Source organism: Cebidichthys violaceus, unplaced genomic scaffold, assembly GCF_023349555.1.
Source record: "Cebidichthys violaceus isolate CVI_PGR_0920_01 unplaced genomic scaffold, fCebVio1.0.p SCAF_1, whole genome shotgun sequence".
Classification (NCBI taxonomy): domain Eukaryota; kingdom Metazoa; phylum Chordata; class Actinopteri; order Perciformes; family Stichaeidae; genus Cebidichthys; species Cebidichthys violaceus.
The window spans coordinates 12,207,159-12,232,230 of NW_027176262.1; the positions used below are offsets into that span (position 1 = coordinate 12,207,159).

Consider the following 25,072-nt stretch of genomic DNA (forward strand, 5'->3'; position numbering starts at 1 on the left):
AAACACACACACACACACACACACACACACACACACACACACACACACACACACACACACACACACACACACACACACACACACACAAAAGGGTCAGCCATCCCATGTCATTTTCTGAAAGGCACCAGATTTCATTTGGACTGGGCTTAGTATTAGTGATTGTATGTTATCTCTCTGTATAATGCTCCTTGACACATACAATATCAAATATCTCATATTCCCCTATTTTAATCTTGGACTTCTTTAAAAAAAAAAAAAGCCAAGGGCATAGAGTCACTACAAAAGGAAAGTTGGCAAAAAATACTAACAAGATCATAGCCAGACAGTGAATTACACTTAGATAATGCATTTTAAAATAATCAAAATATGAACACAAACTCACTGCAATGTAATTTCATTATAGAGACTAAATGTGATTAGGTGTCATACACTTTTCATGTATCAGAAAGTATTTTGCTCTTGCTTCTCCAATCTAACAAAAAGACAGAAAGGGTTTCTGGTAAATTACTCTTGGATATAAACACATCAGGATTCTGCATATCAGATAACAAATCACTTCAAGAATTCAAGAGCAGTCTTTGTAGCGTAGGAGGGCAAAAATAGGTGTGCCAGGAAAGTTAGCAGCAGCAGTCTGAATGCTCCCATTATTCTGTGGCTGTCAATCTCTCCACTGATCAGTCAATATTCATCCCTCTCTCCCACATCCATCCGTCCTCTCCTGCACTCTCCCATCTCTCCAACTGTCAATCCAGCAGACATCCATGTTTCTCTGCTCCACTGATGTAGGCTGTGTCATGAAAACAAGTGCACAAATGGGAACACACACAGACACACAAAGAACATCGGGATACGACACAACTCCTCCCACATGTAGACGCGTGTTTGCAAACTTACATACTTTGCACTCACACTCATGACTGCCATAAATACGTACATGCGGCATACCCCAACACACACACACACACACACACACACACACACACACACACACACAGAGAGAGAGAGACAAAGCGTGCAATTGGAGCTAATAGCAGGAATTAATTCAATACATTAGTGGCTACAGAGAGGGTGTCACAACAGATCTTCATGGTCCTGGTGTTTAATGAATAAATGAATATTTGTTCCGGCTTTCACAGCAAAGCATCACATGCTATCTCACACACACACACACCAAAAGGCACACACAACCTATTATAGTTTATAATAGCACTCAAACAAACTCGGTTTTGATTTAAATGCACTGCAGAATTGGATAACTGAGTGACAAGTGGAATTAAGCCATCCTATATGACAGATTATCAGCTTGTCATCCCTGTGCTGGGAAGACGCGAGCAGAGACGCATTGCACAGCAGCTCCAAAAATAGTCACTACCTTGACTGGGCTGCTAGATGAAGTCTGAACACTGGCCCAATATCCTCCTGGAGACTGTGGCCTGTCCTTCACACCACTATCACCGCCGCTCACTGCACACGGCTGCATGAGCGTGCATGGGCTGGAATGAAAGCTGAAACGCCCGTGACTGGCCGACAATTAATTCAGCACAATTTAATTCACTTTTTCAATTACCCCTTCTCTGCTGTCCTTTGAGCATGAACGCCCTACATGAAGAACTACCACACACACTGGCACACTGACATGTGTCCACACACACACACACCACATATCTGCAAGCATCTCCATGGCAGGCCCGTCTGTTGCTGGGATGTCCGTGTGCACTGCAGGAATCCATTAAGACCTCAGACTTTTTGACAAACACATTATTGGTAGATAAAATGACTTCCATATGCTGTTTGTCAGATGTCAGAGGGAAAAGATATGTATTTCATGAGAAAATCAAAAATAATGGACTTTGAGTGCTGGCCTAGCGAGCTTAGAGGCAGACAAAAATCAATAGTCAAGCTGGGCGAGCGCACTCCGCAGCTCGGAGAGGTCAAAGTTGATATTTAATATTGACACATTATCCGGCAAATTAATTTAACAGACCAACTCAATTGTCACTGCATTAGGAACGCATCTCTGTCAGTGCTGAGAGGAGGATAAAGTGAAAGCTGAGAGAGAGAAAACAGACACAAAACAGAAACAATTAAATGTTAAGTATGTACCGCTTTAAATGAGGTTATTAGCTCTCTGAAATGCATTATAACCATTACTGCGAACCAGGAAATGGGATCAAACTCAATCAATAAACTTTTTGTTTTGAATCTGCAGATGAGAATAATGGATCGCGACTGAGCAATGTATGTTAACATGTATATTGCATAGCCTTGCATGTTCACGTGTGTGTGTGTGTGTGTGTGTGTGTGTGTGTGTGTACGTAAATAAGAGAGGCAGTCAGAAAACTCACTTGCCGTCTCATTACTGAAATTAGTTGGACAGACAGCAGTGCTGATGAGTGGCTCACAATCAATAGGCTATTGTTCTCTCTAAATAGCTGTTTGTCCACCTCATTGATTGAGACCAGAGGATGAGGAGAGAAAATCAAACCAGCCAATGAAAACAGATTTCAGCTCATCTCCTTCAGCCTTTAAGAGGAGAGCGTTACGCAGCAGATGCACTTCCCCACCAGAAGAGGGAGCTGTTCATCAACACATGTCTATATATCAGCCGAAGCCTTCGGCTATGGCAGCGTTGTCTTTGTAAACTTGACTTTGGTCTACAGTTTGTCAATCAGGAGCAGCCGAGCTGAATATATTGCTGCTGCTGATTAATTCCAGTAATTGAGTGCACCAGCGTGCCAGCTAAATTACCGCAGCACTTGTTGTTGTTGTGTGGAGAAAAAATAAATAAGGAGAACTAACTGCTTGTTTTATTGAGGTCATGCAAATTGTGGCAAATATTTGACTGTGTTTTGTAATTATATGGCAAAAAGGGAGCATTTAATGAATTTATTAAAATGAAGAAAGGGCAAACTGTGCTGCAGTATTTATGATGGGTAGTGTGTGACTTATATTTGTGAAATATATTTGTGACAGGTTGTGTCAGAAACATGGTGACTACCAATTTAATTCAGCCAGTTTAATCAAAGAATATATTACTATTCAATTTGTCAAAGAAAGAGATTAAAATTCACAACGTTTTTGTTATAAATGTAATTTTTGTATATATTTTTAATTGCCTTCTCTATGTGTTTCACTGAGCATCACATCACCGACACACAGGATAGTGCAAACCAACAATGACAGACTCCAGTTCTTAAAATACATGATGATAAACATTTATCTAACTTTTGTAATCCATTGCTGGCTTTCACATGTCCGTCCGTCCACACACACACACACACACACACACACACACACACACACACACACACACACACACACACATACACCGCAACATCTCTTGGTTTCCCAGGTTTCACTAATGTGCCCTCCCTTCCTCTGCCCCACCTCTCTCCCTGCACCGCGGTAAAGATGTGTAATTCAATGCTCAATTTAGGCCCGTCTCAGTGGAGATTTTTTTGCCTGCTAATTGATAGAAATTAAGCCATTAATCAAGCCACTAGCCATCATTCAACCCAGGGAAGATGAATACAAACTTTCATAATAACCACCTTCCCCATTTTAGCCCTCATTAGCATTAATTTTTAATGTAATTATGCTATTCTTTTACACTGAGCTCATAAATTACTGCTCTTTTGTTGCTGGCTGGCCTTGTAAAATCCAAAGTAATGCTTTGTAGTCTGATCTTTAAGGCAATTACTGGCTTCTTCACTCTTTTATCTCCCTGCATTTCCAATAACCTGCTCTCTAATGATTTATCTCCGCTGTACCCCCCCTCCAATCCCCTTCCCCGCTCTTTCTCTCTCTGCACCAGCGGCCAACTGCCCCGCTGCCAGCCTCCGCCTCCAATCCCCCATCCGCCCACATTCTCCCCATCTCTTTACAGCAGCCCCAGATACATCAGGGATGCACACAAACACATGCACGCTTGCCTCCACCAAGTTAACTATATTAACACACTCACGCGTGTGTGAGTGTATTCAATGTGTCTGTGTGTGTGTGTGTGTGCGCGGTAACTTTGTTTACTCTCTCCTTTAGTTATTTTCCAGCTCGCCCTTCATTAGTGAATATCCAGCTCCAGCAATGGCGACAACACCGGGGGAATGCCAAGGTAAGAGACTGGCGCTCCATCTCACTCTCTTTCTCTCTCTTGGCTGGTCTCCTGTGGGTCTTACCTGTAGGCTAGCTGCTCTTGTTTATGTAACCCCTGAGCTGGGTAAACACACACACACACACGTGCGCACGCGCGCACGCACGCACGCACGCACGCACGCACACACACACACACACACACACACACACACACACACACACACACACACACACACACACACACACACACACACACACACACACACACACACACACACACACACTCGCAGAGCTTGGCATCAAACAGCTGAGTTAAGCTTAGCAGGGCTGCGTGCTAGGGGCGATAGAGGGGCTCCGGTCTGGCCCTGTTCTCAGCAGCAGCATCCTGGCTGCATCAAAGTCTTTACCATACGATTCTCCAGGCCCAAACAACAGGCTGCTCAAAGCATGCCTGTGAATTGGACTGAACAACAACAGAAAAAAAAATGAAACAATAGGTTACTTATTAAAATCCGACTGATGGGGATTTCATTATCACCACCAAATGACTCTCTGTGAGACGTTTTGTCTCGCAGATGCGGATTTCCATTACACTGTCATTAAAACAAATAAATAAAGAAACCTAATGTGTCTGCTTGGAGTCTACCAATGTTGCTGCTAATGAGATATTTAGTTGATATGACATAGAAGTTTAAGCTTGTCCTACTTAGGCCCAGAGCCATCGAGTCAGACCTTCCACACAGAAAGCCAGGCAGCCAACTCGCGTTATTAAAAAGGTGTCTGTTGTGGGCCTTGGTTAGGTAATACTTTTAGACTGTATTGATTAGGGGCCACTGACAGGTTCTGATGCTAGCCCTGGAATTGCATCAAGTGGCAAATGAGCAGCTATTAGTCCCATTGATTTGCTGATTTCAATTGATAGCTAGCAGGCCAAAGCTGCACGTCAATATTTGCATAGCTAATACCCTGCAGCTTTAGGCATCGCAAAATGAGACTCCAATGAGTAAGTGAGATAGAAAAGAAATAGAGACAGAGAGAGAAGCATTCAAATATAGAAAGAGAGAAGATGTGGATAATGAGAGCAGATAAAAACAGATCAGCAACCCGGAGGTAGGAGTAGGAGAAACACCTGAACTATCAAAACAATCCAAATGTCAAGCATAGCTAAACCACACTCCTCCGCACAGATCTGTGGGTTTTCCAATGGTGTCGTTGCAACAATGACAAGATGTGACGCTGATGCCTGTCTGACGCCTGTGGCTGCCGGGGTCAACGGGTCACACGAAATGAAGGGAAATTCTGACAGGCTGAGCCAGATGTCCCAGGCGTGTCCCCAAGGAGCGTGCGAATATCTGTATGTATGTGTTTGTAAGTGCGTGCGCGAGCCGGGAGATGTCCAATGACAGAGCAGGTGGCTAAGTCTAATGCGCGTTCCCACGAGACCACACAAGCACATAATACGCACACGTCACTCATATATTACCTCCACCACCCACCCCCCACCTCCAAAACAGCCACATGTCTCCATAACCCGTGTCTCCTCAACAATGCACCTTCAACCACAAACACATACGTGGGCCGAGTGATCCCCTGCGGTGGTCACCTTGTTATTATAGTGTCAACTGGTCTCTGCGGAGTTTGCCGTCCTGTCACTGCCATCAGGGGCCTGTCACACATCACTAACGCTCAGTTGTCTCCCTTTAACCTCCTATATTGATAGTCAGGTCTATAGGTTCTCTGAAAACGTATGCAGAATACCACATTTGATCACATTGTTTGGATGATGTAGCCTTGAGCAGTAGTTGAACTTCGCAGATAGAGGCATGTGATATGTTTATGTTGTATCTTATGTGATATCTATTTGGCATCAGGAAATGAAGAGCAGCTGGTGACTGAGTGTCACACACACACACACGCTCTCTTCTAGTGTCTCCTACTGATAGTGATCTCCCACTCTCCAGTCAATAAAGGTCTGAATGATGAATTAAAGACCCAAACAACCTGCTAATGACAGGATGACATGGCAGCCACGCGCTGTGCTCGACTATCTTCTTCCACATCTTTACTCACCCCCCCCTCCCCTCTCACCCCTTCTCTCTCTTCTGTCATTCAACCCCTTTCTACTCATCTATCCTCTCAACTTCCTCTCCTCGACTGACCCCAGTTTAACTACTGTACAGTATATTCTCCCCACCTGTGCTCACAAATCCTGCTACTACAATTAACTGCATGTGTTTCGACTCCTTCTGTCTGCGTCCATTATGAAATCATAGGGAAGAACAATAGATTGGCCCTGGTCTATCCATACCTCTATCTATCATGCACAATACACGAAGGCTGAGACAGTATTTATAAGAAACGATGATGCATGTAACTGCTTGATTCTGCCATCAAAACTGCACTTACTCATCGAAAGATATGCTTCAGTATTTGTTTGTTCATTTAAGTGTCACGCAAACCTCAGACATAACTTTGATGAGACACATTTTTGGGGAAAATGGTACAAATCATGCTACATTAGTGCTTTCAAATACGGAGTTTTCATTACAGTTAAAAAAAACAAAGTAGCATACAGTATTTACTCGTAATTGGCTCAGCGGGAGAATTTACCATTCATCAAGGATGACATGTTTATTGTCGCCTTGTTGACATTATACCTATCACTATCATGGGTATGAGTAATGCATTCATTGCCAAAAACAAGCGTCTACCTTTCGGAAAGCGAGTACAAACAAAGCTTAAAAGCATCCACTGTATATTTACTGCATACAAGTCAGCTATTTATCTGAAATCCTAGCTAAGACCTGACTGCTCCTGCTGACCTGACTGCACGGCGCAAAACTGCAAACATAGTGGGCTAACCAAAACCAGGTGGGTGTGTTTCCCTCGCTCTGTGTGTGTGTGTGTGTGTGTGTGTGTGTGTGTGTGTGTGTGTGTGTGTGAGAGGGGGAGAAAGAGCATTATGAGTGTTAGCCGATGTCCTGTGTCTGGGCAGCATCACAGAATCTCATTAAATAGTGAAGCTTTCACAGGCTGAGTGGTGAGATCTTCAAGATCACAGCCACTTTCTCTGTCGACGGGCTCGAAAGGGGACTGGTGGCATTCTTAGCATTTTGTATTCAATTTAGTTTCCTTAAATTCTATCAAATCCTTTACAGAGTACAAAGTTCTGCTTTTGTTGATGTTATTTCCGGACTCATATTTAAGATGGTGTCAGCATGCCACAAGAGCCATGTACCTCAAGGTCCATTTCTGTCCCTGTGATAGTTTTAGCTGGTTTATTAAACACTTACACAGTGAATACCGAAGGACAGCTTCCATTTACTGTAAGTTGAGGCTTTAAAAGAAAATGGAGAAGTGTGGTAAAAAAAAAAATACAACAGAACATAGATGAAGGAAGGAGTACCTGAAACTTATCTCTCCCCCTCCCAACTGCACAGTAACCTGGAATACAATAACAGCTCGTCTGTCTGTGAGACTCAAGGGGCTCTTTATTAAGTGCAGTGCTGTTTTAGTGTGATTAGAATACAGAGTCCTTCACTGCCCTTTACCAGAAATAACAAGCATTTGACTGCATTAACTTGATGTTAAACTAGGCGTGTGTGCGTACGGGGAAAAAGTGCAGCGGTCTCCATTTTTTTTTATCCCGGGCTGGTCAGCAGCTCTTTTATGAACAACTCTAGGATTAGAGAAACACCAAGCAGCTAATTACTTAATTGGAGCACGGTCTTTAAAATGAAAATGATGTAATCTGAATCCAGGAAACACGCTCGATTTTCACATACGCTAATACATGAACGTCAACACACAAACAGGCACACACACAAACAGGCACACACACACACACACAAACAGGCACACAAACAGGCAGGCACACACACACACACACACACACACACACACACACACACACACACACACACACACACACACACACACACACACACCCGGTGACCTACAGTCTTCTTGACGTGGAGCCATCAAGCAACCGACTCGTTCCCCTAAGTCGGGTTGTAATTGATTCTCCCTTTCACTCTGCTGGCTGCTGACAGTGTGTGTGTGTGTGTGTGTGTGTGTGTGTGTGTGTGTGTGTGTGTGTGTGTGTGTGTGTGTGAGTGTGAGTGCGTCAGTGAGAGAGGAAAAGGGACAGAGCGTGTCCTGTTTGTGTGGTCTGCTACAAACTATATTAGTAAAGGTCATGGCAGTGTTGAGTGTATGTGTCTGAGTAGTAATTAATTAGGCAAATGCCCCCCCCACCTCCTCTTCTTCTGACCTCAGTTGTACGTAGACTAATAACCTTGGCACTGCGTAATACATTATGCTCCTTTTTTTTCTGTCGCATTTGGCCTGTTCTGAGGGAATGATGCAAAAAAAACAAAATAAGAGTGACATCATCATTTGCATGTAAATCAAAATCATCCCTCATGGCCTAAACTACAAGAGAGAAATGCATGAGTAGTTGTGTGACTATAATGTCTAGTGAGTCCTGATATGTTTGATTCCTGTCAGCTGTACTGGTGTGAGAGAAAAGAGGGGGGGGGGGTTGTATCTCACTGCACCCTGATTATGTGTAGGCACACGAATAAAATAGCGTACCGCTCCATGCAGTGTCCCTTCCAACACTCACTGCCACCCTATTGCACACTTAAAACACCAAACATCACCAACTTCCCTCAAAATGCTCCTCCCTCTCCAGTCTGGGATCCGTGGACCTGCGCTGATGTCCCTGAATGAGTTAACAAACAATATGACACAATATTTTCTACATACATTCATGGACATCATGTGATTGTGATCGGGCTTTGTGACAATACTCCCAATCAGTGGCAGGCACATAGCTGGCTTTATAACAGGATTACTAAACAGATGTTTGAATCAAGAACAACCCAAATTATGCCGAGGCACTCACTCAGAAAACTGAACGCTGTGAGTTTGCGCTAGTGATAAATACCCAGTTTTTCAATGATGTACGCAGATAGATGTAAATCCGGTTCCCATGTGAACAGAGACAATAAGGGAACTGACCAATGACCAACAGTCTTGAATGAATTTGAACATGTACAGTACATGTGTGAATTTAAAATAGTTATGCATGCTAGGCTATGCTTATATTGGAATGCATTTTTTGCAACTCTTTTAAAACATACACTGGTAATTTAAGTGAAATATTGGCAGTTGTATGCTGTGTAATAAACTTATTTCCATGTGTGAACATGTACACGTAGAGTAGTAAAGTAAAAAAAAGTGCAATACCTTCATGACAGTGTTATGCCACCGAAGCCTCCAAAACACACACACACACACACACACACACACACACACACACACACACACACACAGGGGACTCTCATTCAACCTCATTTCAAGCATTCCAACAACACACTCGTCACACACACCACATTAAAAAAAAGGCACACATGAACATATCACCGCCCCCCTAACACACACACACACACACACACACACACACACGATCAGAGTGACCTCTGATGTCTAATGACAATCCTTGTGGGGTCTACCACATGGCCAGAGCCACCCATGATGCCAGCACTTTGACCTGCAACAGTCTGCGGGTGTGTCTAATCACAGCAGTCTGACCACCCTGTTAGACTGCACCAAGTACACTTCTGCTGTGTATGATCATATCCAGACATACGCCAGTGTGTGCGTGTGTTTGTCACATTCACATACTTGTAATGTTTTCAGTTACAGCGGCAAACTACTACTCTACCTTTAATCTTTTAAAAGATAGAGCAGGGTTACTAAGGTTGAAACAATCACACAGATTATTCAGCTACATTTAGCTTTACTGTGTGTAAAATCTTCTTAAAAAAATTGTTTGTAAAAGTTTAAGTAAAATTCCGTAAAATTAAATTTTAACTATTAATTGCCCAAAAATGTGTTGCTACGTGTAGCACTTGCAACACGTAGTTTGTTTCTTAACAATAGTTGAATCAAGACAAATTTGCACATTCAATATGTAATTTAAAACCAGTTTGCTTGACACTATCCTTAACCTAAATAGGATGGACAGGAAATCTAGAAAATAAATCACCCTGGTGACTCAAGCGGGGTTGCTGAACACCAGGTCTACTGGTAGCAGGTTAATTGATTAGAGTGACCCAAGAAACGATTACCAATCACGGAGGGTAAAAGGTGGCTGTCAATCATCTGTCCACTCGACCTGAATGAACACAGGTTGGAAGCTTGCCCGGTCAATCTCTGCGTAATCTCGGCTACGGCAGCGATAGCTCGGCTGCTATCGGGTCAAACATGTCGTACCATAGATATCCTTATAGAAATGATTATGCCATAGGCTCCATTGCGGCACAAGTGACAGCCACACCGGGCAGCATCAGCATCCCATTACCCCAGGACAACAAAGGGTCACGTGGGGGTTAGCGGAATTCGGCATGCGCCTCCACTCGTTCACAGGACCAGCAGCGCTCAGGACAGGAGGTCACCTAATCACCTTGCCGAGCCATCTCCGAGGGAGGAAAGGGGAAGCGAGAGGTGGGGGGGGAAATCAACTTTAAATCTGCAGTGATGAAAAATCAATAAAGCAGTAATTGCTTGGCTTATCACTGCGCAATGAAACAAATTGGGAGGAGAAGGAAGGCAAGGAGAAGGCTGGGTCCATACTGCACGCCAGGTTTTTTTTGGCTGCAGCGTGTGGAGCTGTGCATAGCACCAAAGAGGGAGAGAGAGAGAGAGAGGGGGGGGGGGAGAGAGAGAGAGAGGGAGAGAGAGAGAGAGAGAGAGAGAGAGAGAGAGAGAGAGAGAGAGGAGTTTGGGCTTCAGTGGGCCAAGGCAAGGAAAAAAGGTCTCCTCGTGATAATTAAATCTTCTCACACTGATTTTCTGCCAAATTTATTTCCCCAGGGACCATAACTCTGATTCAGTGCTTACAAGCCTTGCATAACTAATCATTTCAACGTGGGGGGAACCACAAACCTGAATGAATTGGGAGGAGAGAGGAGAAAATAAAAAAGAGAGATGGCTAGACCAAATGTGTGGCACTATTCATCTCTAAAGCAATCATTATTTAGGCAGGACAAAAATCAGAAATAAGTGTGGAACGTTCTTCTGTATGATTGCGTTTGAAACAGACCTTTAAAGTGAAGGTGTAATTGATTGTCAATGTGCTCTCTTTTACACTTTCTCTGCAGAGCTGTACGAGCAGAAAAAACATCCTTTAATTCCTGGAACAAATAGAAACAATAAAGCCAATGAAGTGTCGGTTCAATATTCCTCTGACTGTTCCTGGCATGATTGTGTTGAACATAATAACACAACAAATAAGGCCATTTATCTGAAGTAACGACAGGAGATGAGGCTAACTCCACTAATCAATACCAAATCAATACAAACCAGATTTTCTTACATCAAAATCACTGAGACAGATCTTTCTTCAGTGCAGAGTGCACAAGAGCAATACAGTGCCTCCCTCGAGCCCGGAGGGGTAGATCATATAGCCGGTGAAAAGAATACAGCTTTATAAAAAAAAAGAAAAAAAAAAAAAAAAAAAGTAGAATGCTCTGCCCTGAGAGAGGATGCTGGGAACTATAATTATAGCTTAGTATAATTCAGACACTCTCCTTATTAAATCCTCATGTTTTAGTTAATGTGATGAGATCATGGACACCAGATCAGTTGTGTTTACCAGCGAATGAATTTCACCGCTTGTCCTTCAAGTGGCAGCCTGAGCAGCGCCGATGCTGCTCGGCGAGGTAGCGTGGCACGCCACACCATGGCCCCGGTAATTAAAACATTTAAAGCAGAGCCAGCCCCCCTGTGCTCCCGAGGTGTGATATGGGGGTCACGCGCCTGTAGATTCTAATTTGCGCACCATTTGTATTCATGACAGGCACGTGCTAAATATTTAACAGCAGCCCGGCAGGAGTTTTGTATTGTTAGGCTTTCCAGGTCAAATAATTTGATTTCAAGGCAGATTACATTAAGCGTCAATGTCCAAGCCACTACTCTCACTTGCCTCTCATTTCCTGTCTTTTATTACAACCGAGATAGGCCAGAACTGAAGGGATATGGCTTTGGATAATACGAGAGCTTGTTATCCGTGGATTAGTTATTATTTTCAATTAGAAAAGGGATCACATCGTTTATTATGGACGCACACACACCCACAACGGTATATGCAGACACTTGCATGCAGAGCGGAAATTTTAGCTGACTGACAAATTGTTTAGTGGAGCGTGTAATCACTCCCAACAAGAGAAATATAATTTCAAACAAATGGCGGTGCGGGCACATGCACCCTTAATGATATTTCATTTGTATTGATTTAACGGAGGCATCCTACGGTCGGTGAGGATGTGTATTCTCTCCTTTTCTGTATGTTGAACAAGAAGGCAAGAAACCCAATCCAGACACTTTCTGTTTCGGCCGAGGCCCTGTGGTGATTGACAACAGAGCTAGTTAAACGGTGATGAGGCGTTAATGGATGCTAGGTCGAGGAAGTGAGGGAAGGGGAATCTGCGGCTGAATATTTAATGGTCATATAATTCCTGAACACAGACACACACACAGACAGGTACACACCCAACCTGTGACCTGTCCTACACACTGCGTAATTAGGGAAACAGTCCTTTCGTTTAACTGCCAAAAGAGCACACGGTAGGTATATATCCCCCTAATGATATGGGTTAAAGAGCTATTATACGTCTCATTAAAATATATGATCTCCCAATCTGGTGGTAGTTTGAGGTAATGGGGAGAGTGCAGCAAAAGGTCTAAAATACCGTCTGCAGGCTATAAGCAAAGTGTCCAATCCATATCTACATAATTCTGTGTGTTGGAGAGTGGCAGCACAAATGAAAAGATGTTTCTGTCAGTGCCTCGCCAACGACACATCAACGAGTGTGAGGGAATGAACTGGGGTTATCAAGCATTTGACACCAATTTTTATGTCAACTGGTTGATGTGTTACCTTTTTCTTTAACTCTGATGGACAATAGAAAATACATTTCAAGAGAAGCAGAAGGATTTAAGACGAGATCTTCATAAAAACGTCCCCTGACACCTGGCTCTGTTATTGGTTCAATGTTAGCGAGGAGGGTGTAATGGAGACAGATCTCTTTCTCATCACATTTTAAATTCTCTCTCCTAATTTCTGGCCATCAAACTTTGTCATTCCCAGTTGGGCTGGAGCAACATCTGACAATCTTTGAACTGACATGCTTCTGAGAAATGAGCTACACAATAAATAAAAAACACCAATAAGAAACATCATGTAAAATCTATATCAAAATAAATGATGACATTTACATTAAAGGGCTTTTTATTTAACATTCTGAACATTAATATAGTGGCAAACAACAATTTACTGTGTAAAGATATAGTGGAGTAATGTCTACCTGATTCACTCAGAACGTTTGGTTTGCATTGTTAGTGATGTTAGCACCGTTAGCTGTGAACCGCCGGCTTGTTGTTGAGAGCCGTTGAGGTAACTGAGGTTGAGGTTTGAAACGGTTAGATGATTAATTAATTTGTGAATCAACAGAAAATTAATCAGCAACTATTTTGATAATCAATGATTATCATTTTAGTCTTTTGTCAAAGCCAAACATTCACTGGGACCAGCATCATTGTAAATGTGAGGATTTGAATTGAGCACTACTTGGATCTGACAGTAATGAAACTCAAAGCAGGTTCTCCTGATGCACAGGTAATAGTGCCCACAAGAAAGGGAATGGAGGCCAACATTTCGGTCAGTAATTGTATATGTTTGGTTTATATCCAGCCCTACTACTTACTTACTATAGTACCACCACACACACAGTAACTCTGGTTATAAGTTGCCTTCAGTTAAGTGCCAGGAGTCAGTACAGTCCACATGAACAGACTGTGTTACACTGGCAGTCAGTCCATCTTATTATAGCTGGCCACACACTATGTTAGCTAAAAGCCTCCTGGGCACACAAACAACATCTCTCAGCTTTAATAGCCTAAACAAGGCATGCTACTAACAAAGGCACCATCCTCCCCTCTCATTCTCACACCCTTTCATATCACTTGTTTCCTTTTTCAACCACTAGCATCATCTGGCTGCCCTTAACCAGGAAGCCAAACACTCTTTTTAAGTGGAAACTACTTTGTTAACTGATGACCACAGGGTCAGTTATTGATCCTCTCCGTTCTCTCTCTCAGTAAACCCTGCTGATAAAACCCCCACTATTCTCGCAGGGCTCTGCTGTACGCAGCCACAGTTTGCTACAATAATAGATTGCATATCATAGCATTCACATGAATCAGATCTCGGTGGTTCGATTAGGGCTAAACTAACTCAAACGCATTGCCAGTCAAGGACGTGAATCTATTTATGAACGAGGAGTGTAGGTGGTAGTGCTCTTCACTTCTCCCCTCCATTCTCTTCAAAGCCTTTTTCTCATTTCGGTTGACTTAGCGGTTCAAGTGTAAACTTTCTAGTTGTGTTGACCTCTAAGAGGCCCTGCGGGGAATAAGGAGACCCCTGGTGATCTGCTGTTTAGCAGCAGCAGTGGCCCTCCTCCTCCTCCATTTTAGTTGTGCTGGGAGGAAGGGCAAAAGAGGATGGAGCTAGCTCACTCTGCTTGTGTCTACGTGTGTGGATGTGGTGTGTTTGTGTGTATTTGTGGCCGTGCCACTGGCATCTCTTGCTACCAAGGCTAGGGCAAGTCGTCAGGGCCGCTCTGATCTCACTTCATGCGTCTCCACGCAGGGAAAGGAATAAGATGATCGTCCTCGAAGGCAGCGCCCGCACAGCATGCTGCATTGCTACCGCTCCACTACACAATCAAGCACAACACCTTATTTCACGCGGAACGAACAGTTGGAGTGAGGGGAGCTTTGAGCAAAAGAGTGTGATGAAACCAAAAAAAAAGAGGCAAGAGTGCAGTGTGAACTTAGCTTAAGAAAGCTGTTTGATTGGGAGACTTGCTCTGTTGCCCCAAGCGAGGCACTTAAGTCACCACTTTGGCAATGGTTTCCACTCAGAGCGGAGAGAAGCGGGAGAAAGGAAGGAGTACGAAAGACACAGAAGAGGGCAGGGAAGATGTGGAAATTGTTGATGAGGACAAATGGTAGTGAAAAAAAAAGATAGTATGTTTGACAGAATGTAGGAGGAGAAAACAGACAGACAGGGCATTCGGACCAAGAAAATTGAATAATATAAATGTGAGAATAGTGGAGAGGCTGAAAAACAAAACAAAACAGGGCGATATAGATAGAAGGAGGGAATACATTCTTCCCAGAACTGGGGAACCAAAGCAAGAGTGCCAGGCTAATTAGTTTCTGATGGCTGGGCTTTCATTTGGCTAAAAGGTCAGCTAACCTTAAAGGTCACACTGCTCTATGCACACACACACAAATACACGAAAAGAGTGGAGAGAGAGAGAGAAAAAAAACACCCACACTAGAACAATTTATAACACACACACACACACACACACACACACACACACACACACACACACACACACACACACACACACACACACACAGAGTGTAGTTAATAACAGCACATCTGATATGCTCATTTATGTCATGCTCTGGTCAGAGCAGGGACCAGGGTCATTATTCCATCCAAAGACTACTGCTAGCATATCCACTGAAAATAACTGTATGAATGTACACAGAATGTGCATAGAGATCATCTTTGTGTGTATGTGTGTGTGTGTCTGCATGTCCTATGTTGGCAGGGTACATTTACTGCCTGCAAAGCTAAGCACATTTCCACCAATGCATCTTTATGTAGATTAAGCTGTCTTAATAAAAACTAAGGAGTGTAATCAGCGTCTCTAAGTTCATGCTTTGCAAAGTACAAATGAACTGCGAAGGAAGATTTCTCGTTTACAGGACAAGGGCGCTGACGCTCAACTGTCAATGTAAACAGATTAGATGTGTTTAAGTCTGTTCATTACAAAGAAATGCTGCAAGACCTGACACAAGAAGCAGGAGCATAGTAAGGGTTGACATTCATGGCATGGGAGCTATATAGAAGTGGATTATTGCACATAAGCTTTTTGTTTTAACCATCCTCCAGTTTATTGAAGACAGACGCTTTGCAACGGATGTTTTGTCGCCGAACAAAACTTTTGTGGTACATATATACAGTAACTCACGTTCCTCTAGTTTCTTCCGGGCCTCCTCCTCCCTCTTTGCTACTTTGGCCTTCAGCACCTCGTCCGTCTTAGCTGAAAAAGAAAGACAGCCGTGTTAGGAGCACAGCAGAACTTCAGGAACATCATAATAGATTTATTATGGAAAACAGTTTTGGAGAGATTTATTGAGCTATTAAGGAATGCATTATTAATTATGATACATAATTATATATCTGTACTGAAAATAAAATAAAAAATAAATAAATATATATATATATTTAAATTGGATGTTCCCACACATATTTGTGTTGGCACAAATGCTATTTCTGTGGGAGATACTGTGCTTTGATCACAATGCAGAAAACACCAGAGAATCATTGGATCAACAGTAAATGTACAAATCAGCAAAAATATGAATCATGCCTTCTCCTCCTCTCCCTAGCAGACAGCATCCTTCTCTGCTTTCCCTTCATACCCCTGTAAAAGTCAGCGAGTCTTCCTGAGAGGTGTTTATCGTCTCGGCATAATGAAAAGCTTAAGAGAAAGTGAGGCTGCGGGAGTAAACACTCGTCAGGGCATTTTAAGCATCTCTCATCGTGAGCCGTGTTGTCTCGGCTCCCTTTTCCTCCGCCTTTCCCCCTGAATAATCAAGATGTTAAGCCACATTAAAAAATATAATGCCGTGTATGGCAGGACTATCAATACTGCCTCTAAATTAATTACATTTCCGTTGCGGCGCATCATTTATTTTGCAGCGTTAAGGCCTCGGCGGAGCCATTCGCCTTTATTGCTATCTCACTTGGTTGATGAGTGAGCTATGTAAAATTGAGTCTCCAATATCATTACACTTAATGAGTTTAAACTTTGGGAGAGAGAAAAAAAAAAAAAAAAACAGACACAGAAGAAGAGAGCGATAAGAAGGGGGAGGAAGAGAATGAGAACACTGCACTGTTTTGGGGAAGTTAATGCAATATAAGAGTGGGTGTAAGTGTTTGTGAGCGCTTACAGAATGTTTGTGTTAGGGCACAGCTGTGGGTGTCCGAATGTGGTTTATTGCACCACTTGAGATGACTGTATGTGTGTTTTGTGTACACTCTGTGTCTGATTGTGTGTTAGACTTTTCACTGCAAGCGAAAATGTTACATAAAAGTACAACACATACATCGTCTCTGTGTGTGTGTTTCTCTGTGTGTATGTGTGTGTTTGTTTGGATGCAGGAGGCCATGGGTTGTGCTAGTCTCTCTGTGACTGCTCTGCTGTTTTTGTTCAGTAATTGGCGTAGACAAAGAACCGTCACACTGCTGTTACGGCTGGTTAAGTCTGGAGGTTCCGCATCTTTACTAACAATGACTCTACATGGATGGCTGAACCTTCCTCTGCCTCCCTCAGCTGTGTGTGTGTGTGTGTGTGTGTGTGTGTGTGTGTGTACGTGTGTGTGTGTGTGTGTGTGTGTGTGTGTGTGTGTGTGTGTGTGTGTGTGTGTCTGTGTGGGAGCATGCCTAACCAAATAAGCACAAATCAATCCCTCTTAGTTAACGCAATCATAATGTAGTAAGTTTGCGTGTATGCACCAAAAACTAAACTACAGGCTGCACCATCCCTACATTCATGACTTTTCTTGTTTGTATGCATAGATGTGGATGTCTGTGTGTACACCTGTGTGTGTTTTTGTGTGAGTGAGTTCCTCTCTGTGATCTCCAGTTCCCTCTTTGCTGGGGGCTACCGAGAGGCAGGTAGGAGACGGAGCGTTACTGGTGGTGCAATGGAGCTGGGAGGGAGACGGGGGAGAAAGAGGAGGGAAAAAAGGGAAAGGCAGATAGATGGGGGCCATGTAGGGAAAAGGAAGAACTGACAGCAAGGGGAACAAAAAAAAATCAGAATAAAGAGAAAAACCCTTACCTGCCATGCACACAAACAACAGGAGTGATTTGTCGCCTCTTTTTTTTGTTTGCATGTTTATCCTCCTCCTATCGCTCCATCCCTCCCCCAACAGGTTCTCTTATCCTCTCACTCTCTCTTCTCTCCTTCTGTTTTGCCCTCTCCCACCCATCCCCGTTTTTTTTTTTTTAATGCTTTCTCTTCCTTCTCTTGCTCATCTCTCCAGTACACTGTGCCTGGGGGCAATAGCAGCAAATCAAACTGTTTATCCATCTCTCATCAGTGTGCTGCCTCACGGGGTTCCAGCCCCCTCAAAACAATGAAAGTAGACCTGAGCACTGAGCCAGGGATACGATTTAATTACATCAATAAAGAGCTCTGCTTTAAAACTACAAAACAATACATTACAGCAACACACTTTGCTACACTATCATGAATAGCCTGTTAACATTACAGTTGCACGTAAAAAAAAAAATTAAGCCTCACAGCTCTGCCCATCTAGAAATAAAGGCATATCTGTGCGAAGAGGCCACTTATTGGAAGTATATTTCGTGGCAACTTAGTGGCTCCAGTTCATTGTCGGATAATTCTGTGATGGACTTTTATTAAAGCAGGTAATAAATGCCCGGGTGTTGGGGAGAGGAGAGGCCTTTCACTTCATTTACACTTCGTTCAGTCTTGGCTGCAGGGGCGGAGGGAAAGAGGAGAGATGGCAAGCAAGAAGGGGCGGTGAGCATCACTGAAATCGCATTGTGATTATGAGTGTAATTGCAGCTCGGGGGCCCAGGGGCCATGTAGCTCTGATGGCGCTCGGAGATGTTTTATGCACGGCAACAGAGAGGAAGAAAGTGAGAAAGAGAGAAAAGAGGAAGAGTGGGAGCGAGAGGCAGACTGACAGAACGTTTGCAATTTTCTTCTTTACAGAATCTCCTCTTTTTCCTCCTCCCTTCCTTTTCTCCTTTCTTCTCCTCCCTCCCCCAACGTCCTCCTTTACTCCTCTCCTATTCTCTTCTCTCCTCCTCTCTCTTCTTTCTGTCCTCCTCCCTTGGCAGGATTAGCTGGGTCTCGTTAGAGGGGAAATGTAATAATGCTCCCACCAGGTGGAATCGGGTCCGCTCCATTATCAGCCGGGAGATGGATGGGCCATGTAGGGCCGGCGGGGGCCACGCGCGCACGCAATTTAGATTCAATAAACTGGCAAAGCAAGACCCCCAATCTGATTTATCTCTTACACGCCGCCAATGCTTGCTGCTACGATGCTGATTCCCTATTACCACTCAGAGAAGGACTATTCATTGGATGTAAGGCACGGCAGTCAGAGAGGCTTGTCGGGCCCCCGGGACGGCAGCAAAACAGATACAGCAGTGGGTTAATACGTTTACACACAGATAAGCAATTAAATCTAAGGCTGAGGTGAGTTATAGAGTTATTAAGGAGGGATTGGAGGGGGAGAAGGGAGGGATAAGGGGGTGAGAAAAAGAAGGAGGGTGCCGTTTTTCAGCACAGTAGTGTGGTAGCTTGGGCCTTAGGCCGGGTACAGTAAGTATTAGAAGTGAGAAAGGCTACCATATTATAGAGTTCATGAGGTGAGAGAACAACAGAAGAGCAGCAGCCTGCCCACGTTTTTTCAGTAAACTCAATGCAACACTTACAAACTAGCAATGCGGAAGACAGAGGTCAAAACAACAGTTATCCACTTAGGCTGTGAGCATTCGTGTGAGTTTATGAGCGAGTATATCTGCGCGAGTGCATGTCTTCGTGTCTAAATGTGAGCGGGTGTGTGTGTTGGCGTAGCAGGCATATTCATATCCACTGTTGGAGCGCGTGAGAGCCGCAGTGACATTAGCGGCGCTGGTAGTGGTGGGTGTCATTCCAGTGGAGCCGCCAATCAAAGCAAATCTGAATGTCAGCAGGAGAGGAGGCGTGATAAATCAGCCTCACACCCGACGACAAACAGAATATTAGAGGCAGCGCAGCGCCATTGGAAAAATGTCCCTTCCAATCAGCCGAGCACTTTACAGTGAAGCGCAACAGCCGGTCCTCCGACCAACACTGAATAACAGAGAGACACGTAAGAACAATGAATAAATAAATAAGATACAGACAGGTGACGGGGGACAGGCAGACAGACCGACAGACCTGTAGGCGTGCTGAGGAACAGCGGCCCTGGCAGGCAGAAAGACGAGACAAAGAAACATAAGAACACAACGGGGCAGAGAGGACAGACACCCACAGACAGATAACAGGCCTGATGGGAAAGAGGACAAAACAGATAAGTGGGAAGACAGACAGAAAAGTGCTGGACGGACACAGTGACTACTAAATAGTCCTGCTAAATGATATATTGCTGCAGCAACAATATCACACTGTATACAATGCCACAGTCCTCTGTGAAGGAAATACACTAAGGAGGAAGTCAAAACATCTACATCTGTTAGTTGGCAGCCATCAGCATAACAAGAAATCATGACTCATTTGTTTGATTTAGGCTGACAGCACAAGTTCGTCCAGGTATGACTGCAAAGTCACAACCTAACACAATTCAATGCCATAAACGCATATTTCGGACGCTTCGGCTGGTCCAGCATGGTATGAAGAAGGCTTCAAATGCCACAAAGAAATAATGGGACCCTAAGAAAGACCTGATTCTGCTTCAGGTTGTTACCAATGAGGGATTCAAAAGATGGACTCAAACCTACACCAACATGAGGCATACAATATCATCACACAGCTTTTATTTGCTAAGCTAAACTTTACATTTAGTGTAAGGCAAACATTGATTTATGGATGGAAGCTAATCAATTGACCAGGTAACTGAACAACTGGAGCAGTTCATATAAAAAACAGACTTTAAGTTTTGTTTTTTTCAGCTGTCAGGGGGTTCAAAGATGATAAACTTGTCAAGTTCGAATGCAGGATGTATGAAGGTAAGAGTTACTACTTTACTGTGTGTAAACAGAACTTATAATATTGAAAGAAGAAAGAGACAGAAAGAGAGCGAGAGAGACAGCGGTGGACTTAAATCAGAAGCTTGTTAGTCTTCTAGGTTTCCACCAACAAAGCTGGGGTCACATTATATGTACTGAATGAGATCAGGAGGTCAGGTCAGTAAATGTAACACTGAGACGGGGGAAAAAGTTTAGCTAAACTGGCATTGCACGTTTTGTAATGGTGCTTCACTTATCAATTAATTAAATGCTACCCAATAATTACCACTGCATCCTTCTGAACTGATAAATGTTGCTTGTCTGACCCGGCCACGGTATCCTGGTTGATTGATACAGTACTTGCTCAAAAAAAGCATCAGCTTCTTCAAAAGAAGCACTACTTGAAGCAACCACTAGGTGGCAGAGCACACAGACAACACAAGCAGGAGGCTCCAGCCAGGCCTTGCTGTTATGTGTGTGTTTAAATACAGGCACCTGTGTGTTTGCACAGGACCCTCCATCAAAACCAGCTCATCCAGACCTTGTAGTTGTAAAGCATAACTTGACACAGGACAATATACCTGCATGCTGATTGGATGAGCCGACATGGAGCAGTACAACATGTACGTCTTTTACATATTTAGCAATACATAAAAACCACCCAAGGACCAGCCTGCGTTACAGTCGCAGTTAATGTTTGACATGTTGTGACTTGTGTTGGGCCAGAAGAAAGTCTCTTCACAAAAGTAGTGTATATAAATCAGTGCGTCTGAGCCATAAGAGTGAATTCCTTCAGGCAGAAGACAGGAGGCCTGAACTTGAATGATCTGTATCGCAAGCTGCCCTCTGCATCTGTCATCAGGCTGATTTAACGACAACCCATGAAATATTTACAAACCAAACAATTAGAGAGAGATATCTTACAAAATTAATCAATTATTCATTGGCAATCGTCTGAAAAAAGCTTTTGTTTTGTTTCATGGCTTTATTCTGATGCTGGGGGTGCATCAATTAGGGCCTGTACTCCTGTGGTGTTATGGATGCTTCAGAGCCGAGTGATTGCCTAGATGAAGGAGCCTGATGCAAATTGCCAGTACTGCATGCTGATACAGTGTTGTGGCAGATGAGCTTGATAAAAAAACACACTCTACAGTGTGCTATACATGAAAACAGAGGAACAATTTGGATTATTCATCTGAATGTGTGAAGAAATGAGTTGCCCTACCTACACTCGATATCGTACGAACCAAAACTCTGGAGCCTTGCTTATGCAACATTTGTTCTATTCATTTTTAAAACGACCTCTTCACTCTCGACACCTGGGCTCCATGTTTGTATTTTCCTTCTCAGTGATCATGGTGAGATTGCATCTGTCAAACTCAAAGAGGTGAGGAATTAAGAAGGCCTTTGTCTTATTCATAGGACAAACAGGAAGTAACTCAGTCCAGAGTTTATTTTCTCTGCAAACTTCAAACACAGACTCACTCAATTCAATTCATGTTTTCTATACAGTATGTCTCGGTACATGTTGTAGATTGGAGTGCATACAGTCCATTTTTATAGATATAAGGAGGGTCTCTTGTTTCTGCACATAAAACCTGTTGCCAAAGTTGTTATTTGTGCACCTGTCAAACTGTCAAAATAGCCTTTTAGTCAATGAGTTGATTTAACTTATACTTCATTTAAACTGCTTTTCCAGCATTGTCAACCCCACAGGCGAATGTGGTCATGTTGATGGATCTATTTTAGATCTGAAACAATTTGTCAACCAAAATTAAATCTGCAACAATTTACATAATTCATTGTCATATTACAAGCATACAATGCAGGCTTAAATGAGACAATTCTCTGCTCTTCTCCGTCATGAGAGTAGATCTTTAAACTGTAATAAAAATGTAAAGCCATCACTTTGAGCTCTTACTTTTTACCCTTGTCTTGCATTGTCCAAGACCAAGGATAAATCAAAAGGTATTATGCAGATTTATTGGAAATAATGATATAACTGTAGTTTATTGCTTCCCTAATCTGTTTGGATCTTATTATGCTTCTTCAAGGCTAAGCGTTTCCTACATATTTTTGTAATGGCAGGGATGGGATTCCAGCTTCTAAAAGTAATGACAAATAACTAATAGCCCATTAAGACAACTAAAAATGTCTTGGTAGACAAAGACCCTCGTGACCAACTGACCAAGTGAGGACAGCCCAATAACTTTGAGCATCATATTGTCATGAAGTTGTTTGTCCTGATTAATGAGTCTGACTCTAAAGAAGAAATATCCAATCACTTAAAAAGTGAGAGTGAAGAACAAGGAAGATCAATACAATAATCCTCAGCTCCACGGTTCCAAACCCCTCTGCACCGCACAACGCTGGGCTCCAGACAACACACCGGGGTCCGGGTTCTTATTTCCTTTGGGCAAAAACCTTGCATAGGAGGTCTGAGGTTGAGAACAGGTTTCATGTGGGGGCATTAAGCATCTGAGCAGTGGGGTCTTCGTGATGCATGTGGGTGGCCCCAGCACACCCCGACAACCTACCCTTTAGACCCAAGGGCAGAAAAATGCTCAGAGAGTTGGAGGACCTGGACCCTGGGCCGGATAGGAGGATTCAGAAAAGGTGGGGAGGAGCAGAGGCCTCCAGCGGTCAGGGAGATCAAAAAAGGGGAGGTTACTCTGAGGACCATGCACTGCCATGGGCTTTGCACACACATGCACACTTAAAAACACCTGAGGAACACACATGAATGTCCAAATATTCGCATAAGAGCACCTCACACACACACACACACACACACACACACACACACACAAAAGCCTGAGGGGTAAAGCCAACATCAAAGCCGCTACAATGCAGCCACATGGTCACACAAAGTTCAACCTGGAAATATCATAATGTAAATTGTAAATGCCTTTACAGTAGATATTCAAATGTGACATGAATCAGTGTGTGAATCAGCAGCAAAAGTACAGTTATTTCATTGGTTGGTGAGAGAATGCTGCCTTTTAGATGAATACAAAAGTTCTGACATGAGAACTTCATTGATATGAGCGGGTAAGTACATAAGCGAGGTCTTGAGAGAGACCAAATCCATAATGCAGGGATCACATGGTGAAATATTAAGCATCTTGGGGCCTCTGACTGACATCTCGCCCTCAACTTCAACCCCGTCATGTCTCCACATGCCACTGTCTCTTTCTTGTGCCCCTCGATTTTTATTTTTAGGCACTCACCTGCTTCCTTGCATCCTTTTCTATCTTGCAACCTTGGAAGATGTTTGTGTGCTAGGTGCTAGAGAAATCCCATTTACAGACAAATCCCTCGTAGGAAGCTAAAAATAGGTTCAGCACACATTTGGCCATTGAATATTTTGAGGTGGTACACAAACCAGATTCAATTGTTGTAGCTTTAACTTGTTGAGATCAATGTAGACAATATTTATTGTATTAGGAATGTTATTTACCACGTTCTTAGTGACCTTATTCATGTTGCATTGTTTTGAAAAACCTAAACAGGGATATTTAGCCAAATTAAGAGCTGCGGACACACAGGCTAAAGGGAGAGAGCCTCTTTTCTCTCATTTTATGACCGGAAGGCGCAGGCTCATAAGAAATAAAGCCACCAGTGTAACAACAGAAGAACATAAGGTCACACACCCTTCATTGCCACCAAATCTGAGTTCTCTCCACCAGCTGTCGCTCCGCTCTCTCTGATGCTTTACTCTCTGATGCTTCATGTCTCACGTCGCTCCTTGGAAAATGAAGTGAGTACCGCTTGCTTTGCCTCTGCACATGAGAGTTCACAGTTAAGCTGGCTTTTCTCCATCAAGGTGCCCCAGTGGTCCCACCAATTCAATTCAATTGCTGCTTTTATAGCCTAAAATCACAAATTTGCCTCAGAGGGCTTTATAATCTGTACACATGTGACATCCTCTGTCCCGGGACCCTCAGATCAGTACAGGGAAAAACACCACATGGATGGGTTGTACTTTATCGGGCCACACGTTACAAACCTGAAGTATTTGTGCTTACGTTCTGTTATTCATATGATAAAGTGTCCTTATGACTGCAAGGATTAGGG

At 43.3% G+C, this 25,072-nt stretch overlaps 1 protein-coding gene across 1 annotated transcript in view; it reads right to left on the reverse strand.

The window, feature by feature from the left end:
• rsrc1 (arginine/serine-rich coiled-coil 1) overlaps positions 1-25,072 on the reverse strand; it is a 110,851-nt gene that overhangs the window by 5,162 nt on the left and 80,617 nt on the right. Inside the window, exon 7 of the mRNA XM_068720021.1 lies at positions 16,212-16,283. Coding sequence (XP_068576122.1) covers positions 16,212-16,283 — 72 coding nt within the window. The remainder of the gene's footprint in view (positions 1-16,211; positions 16,284-25,072) is intronic.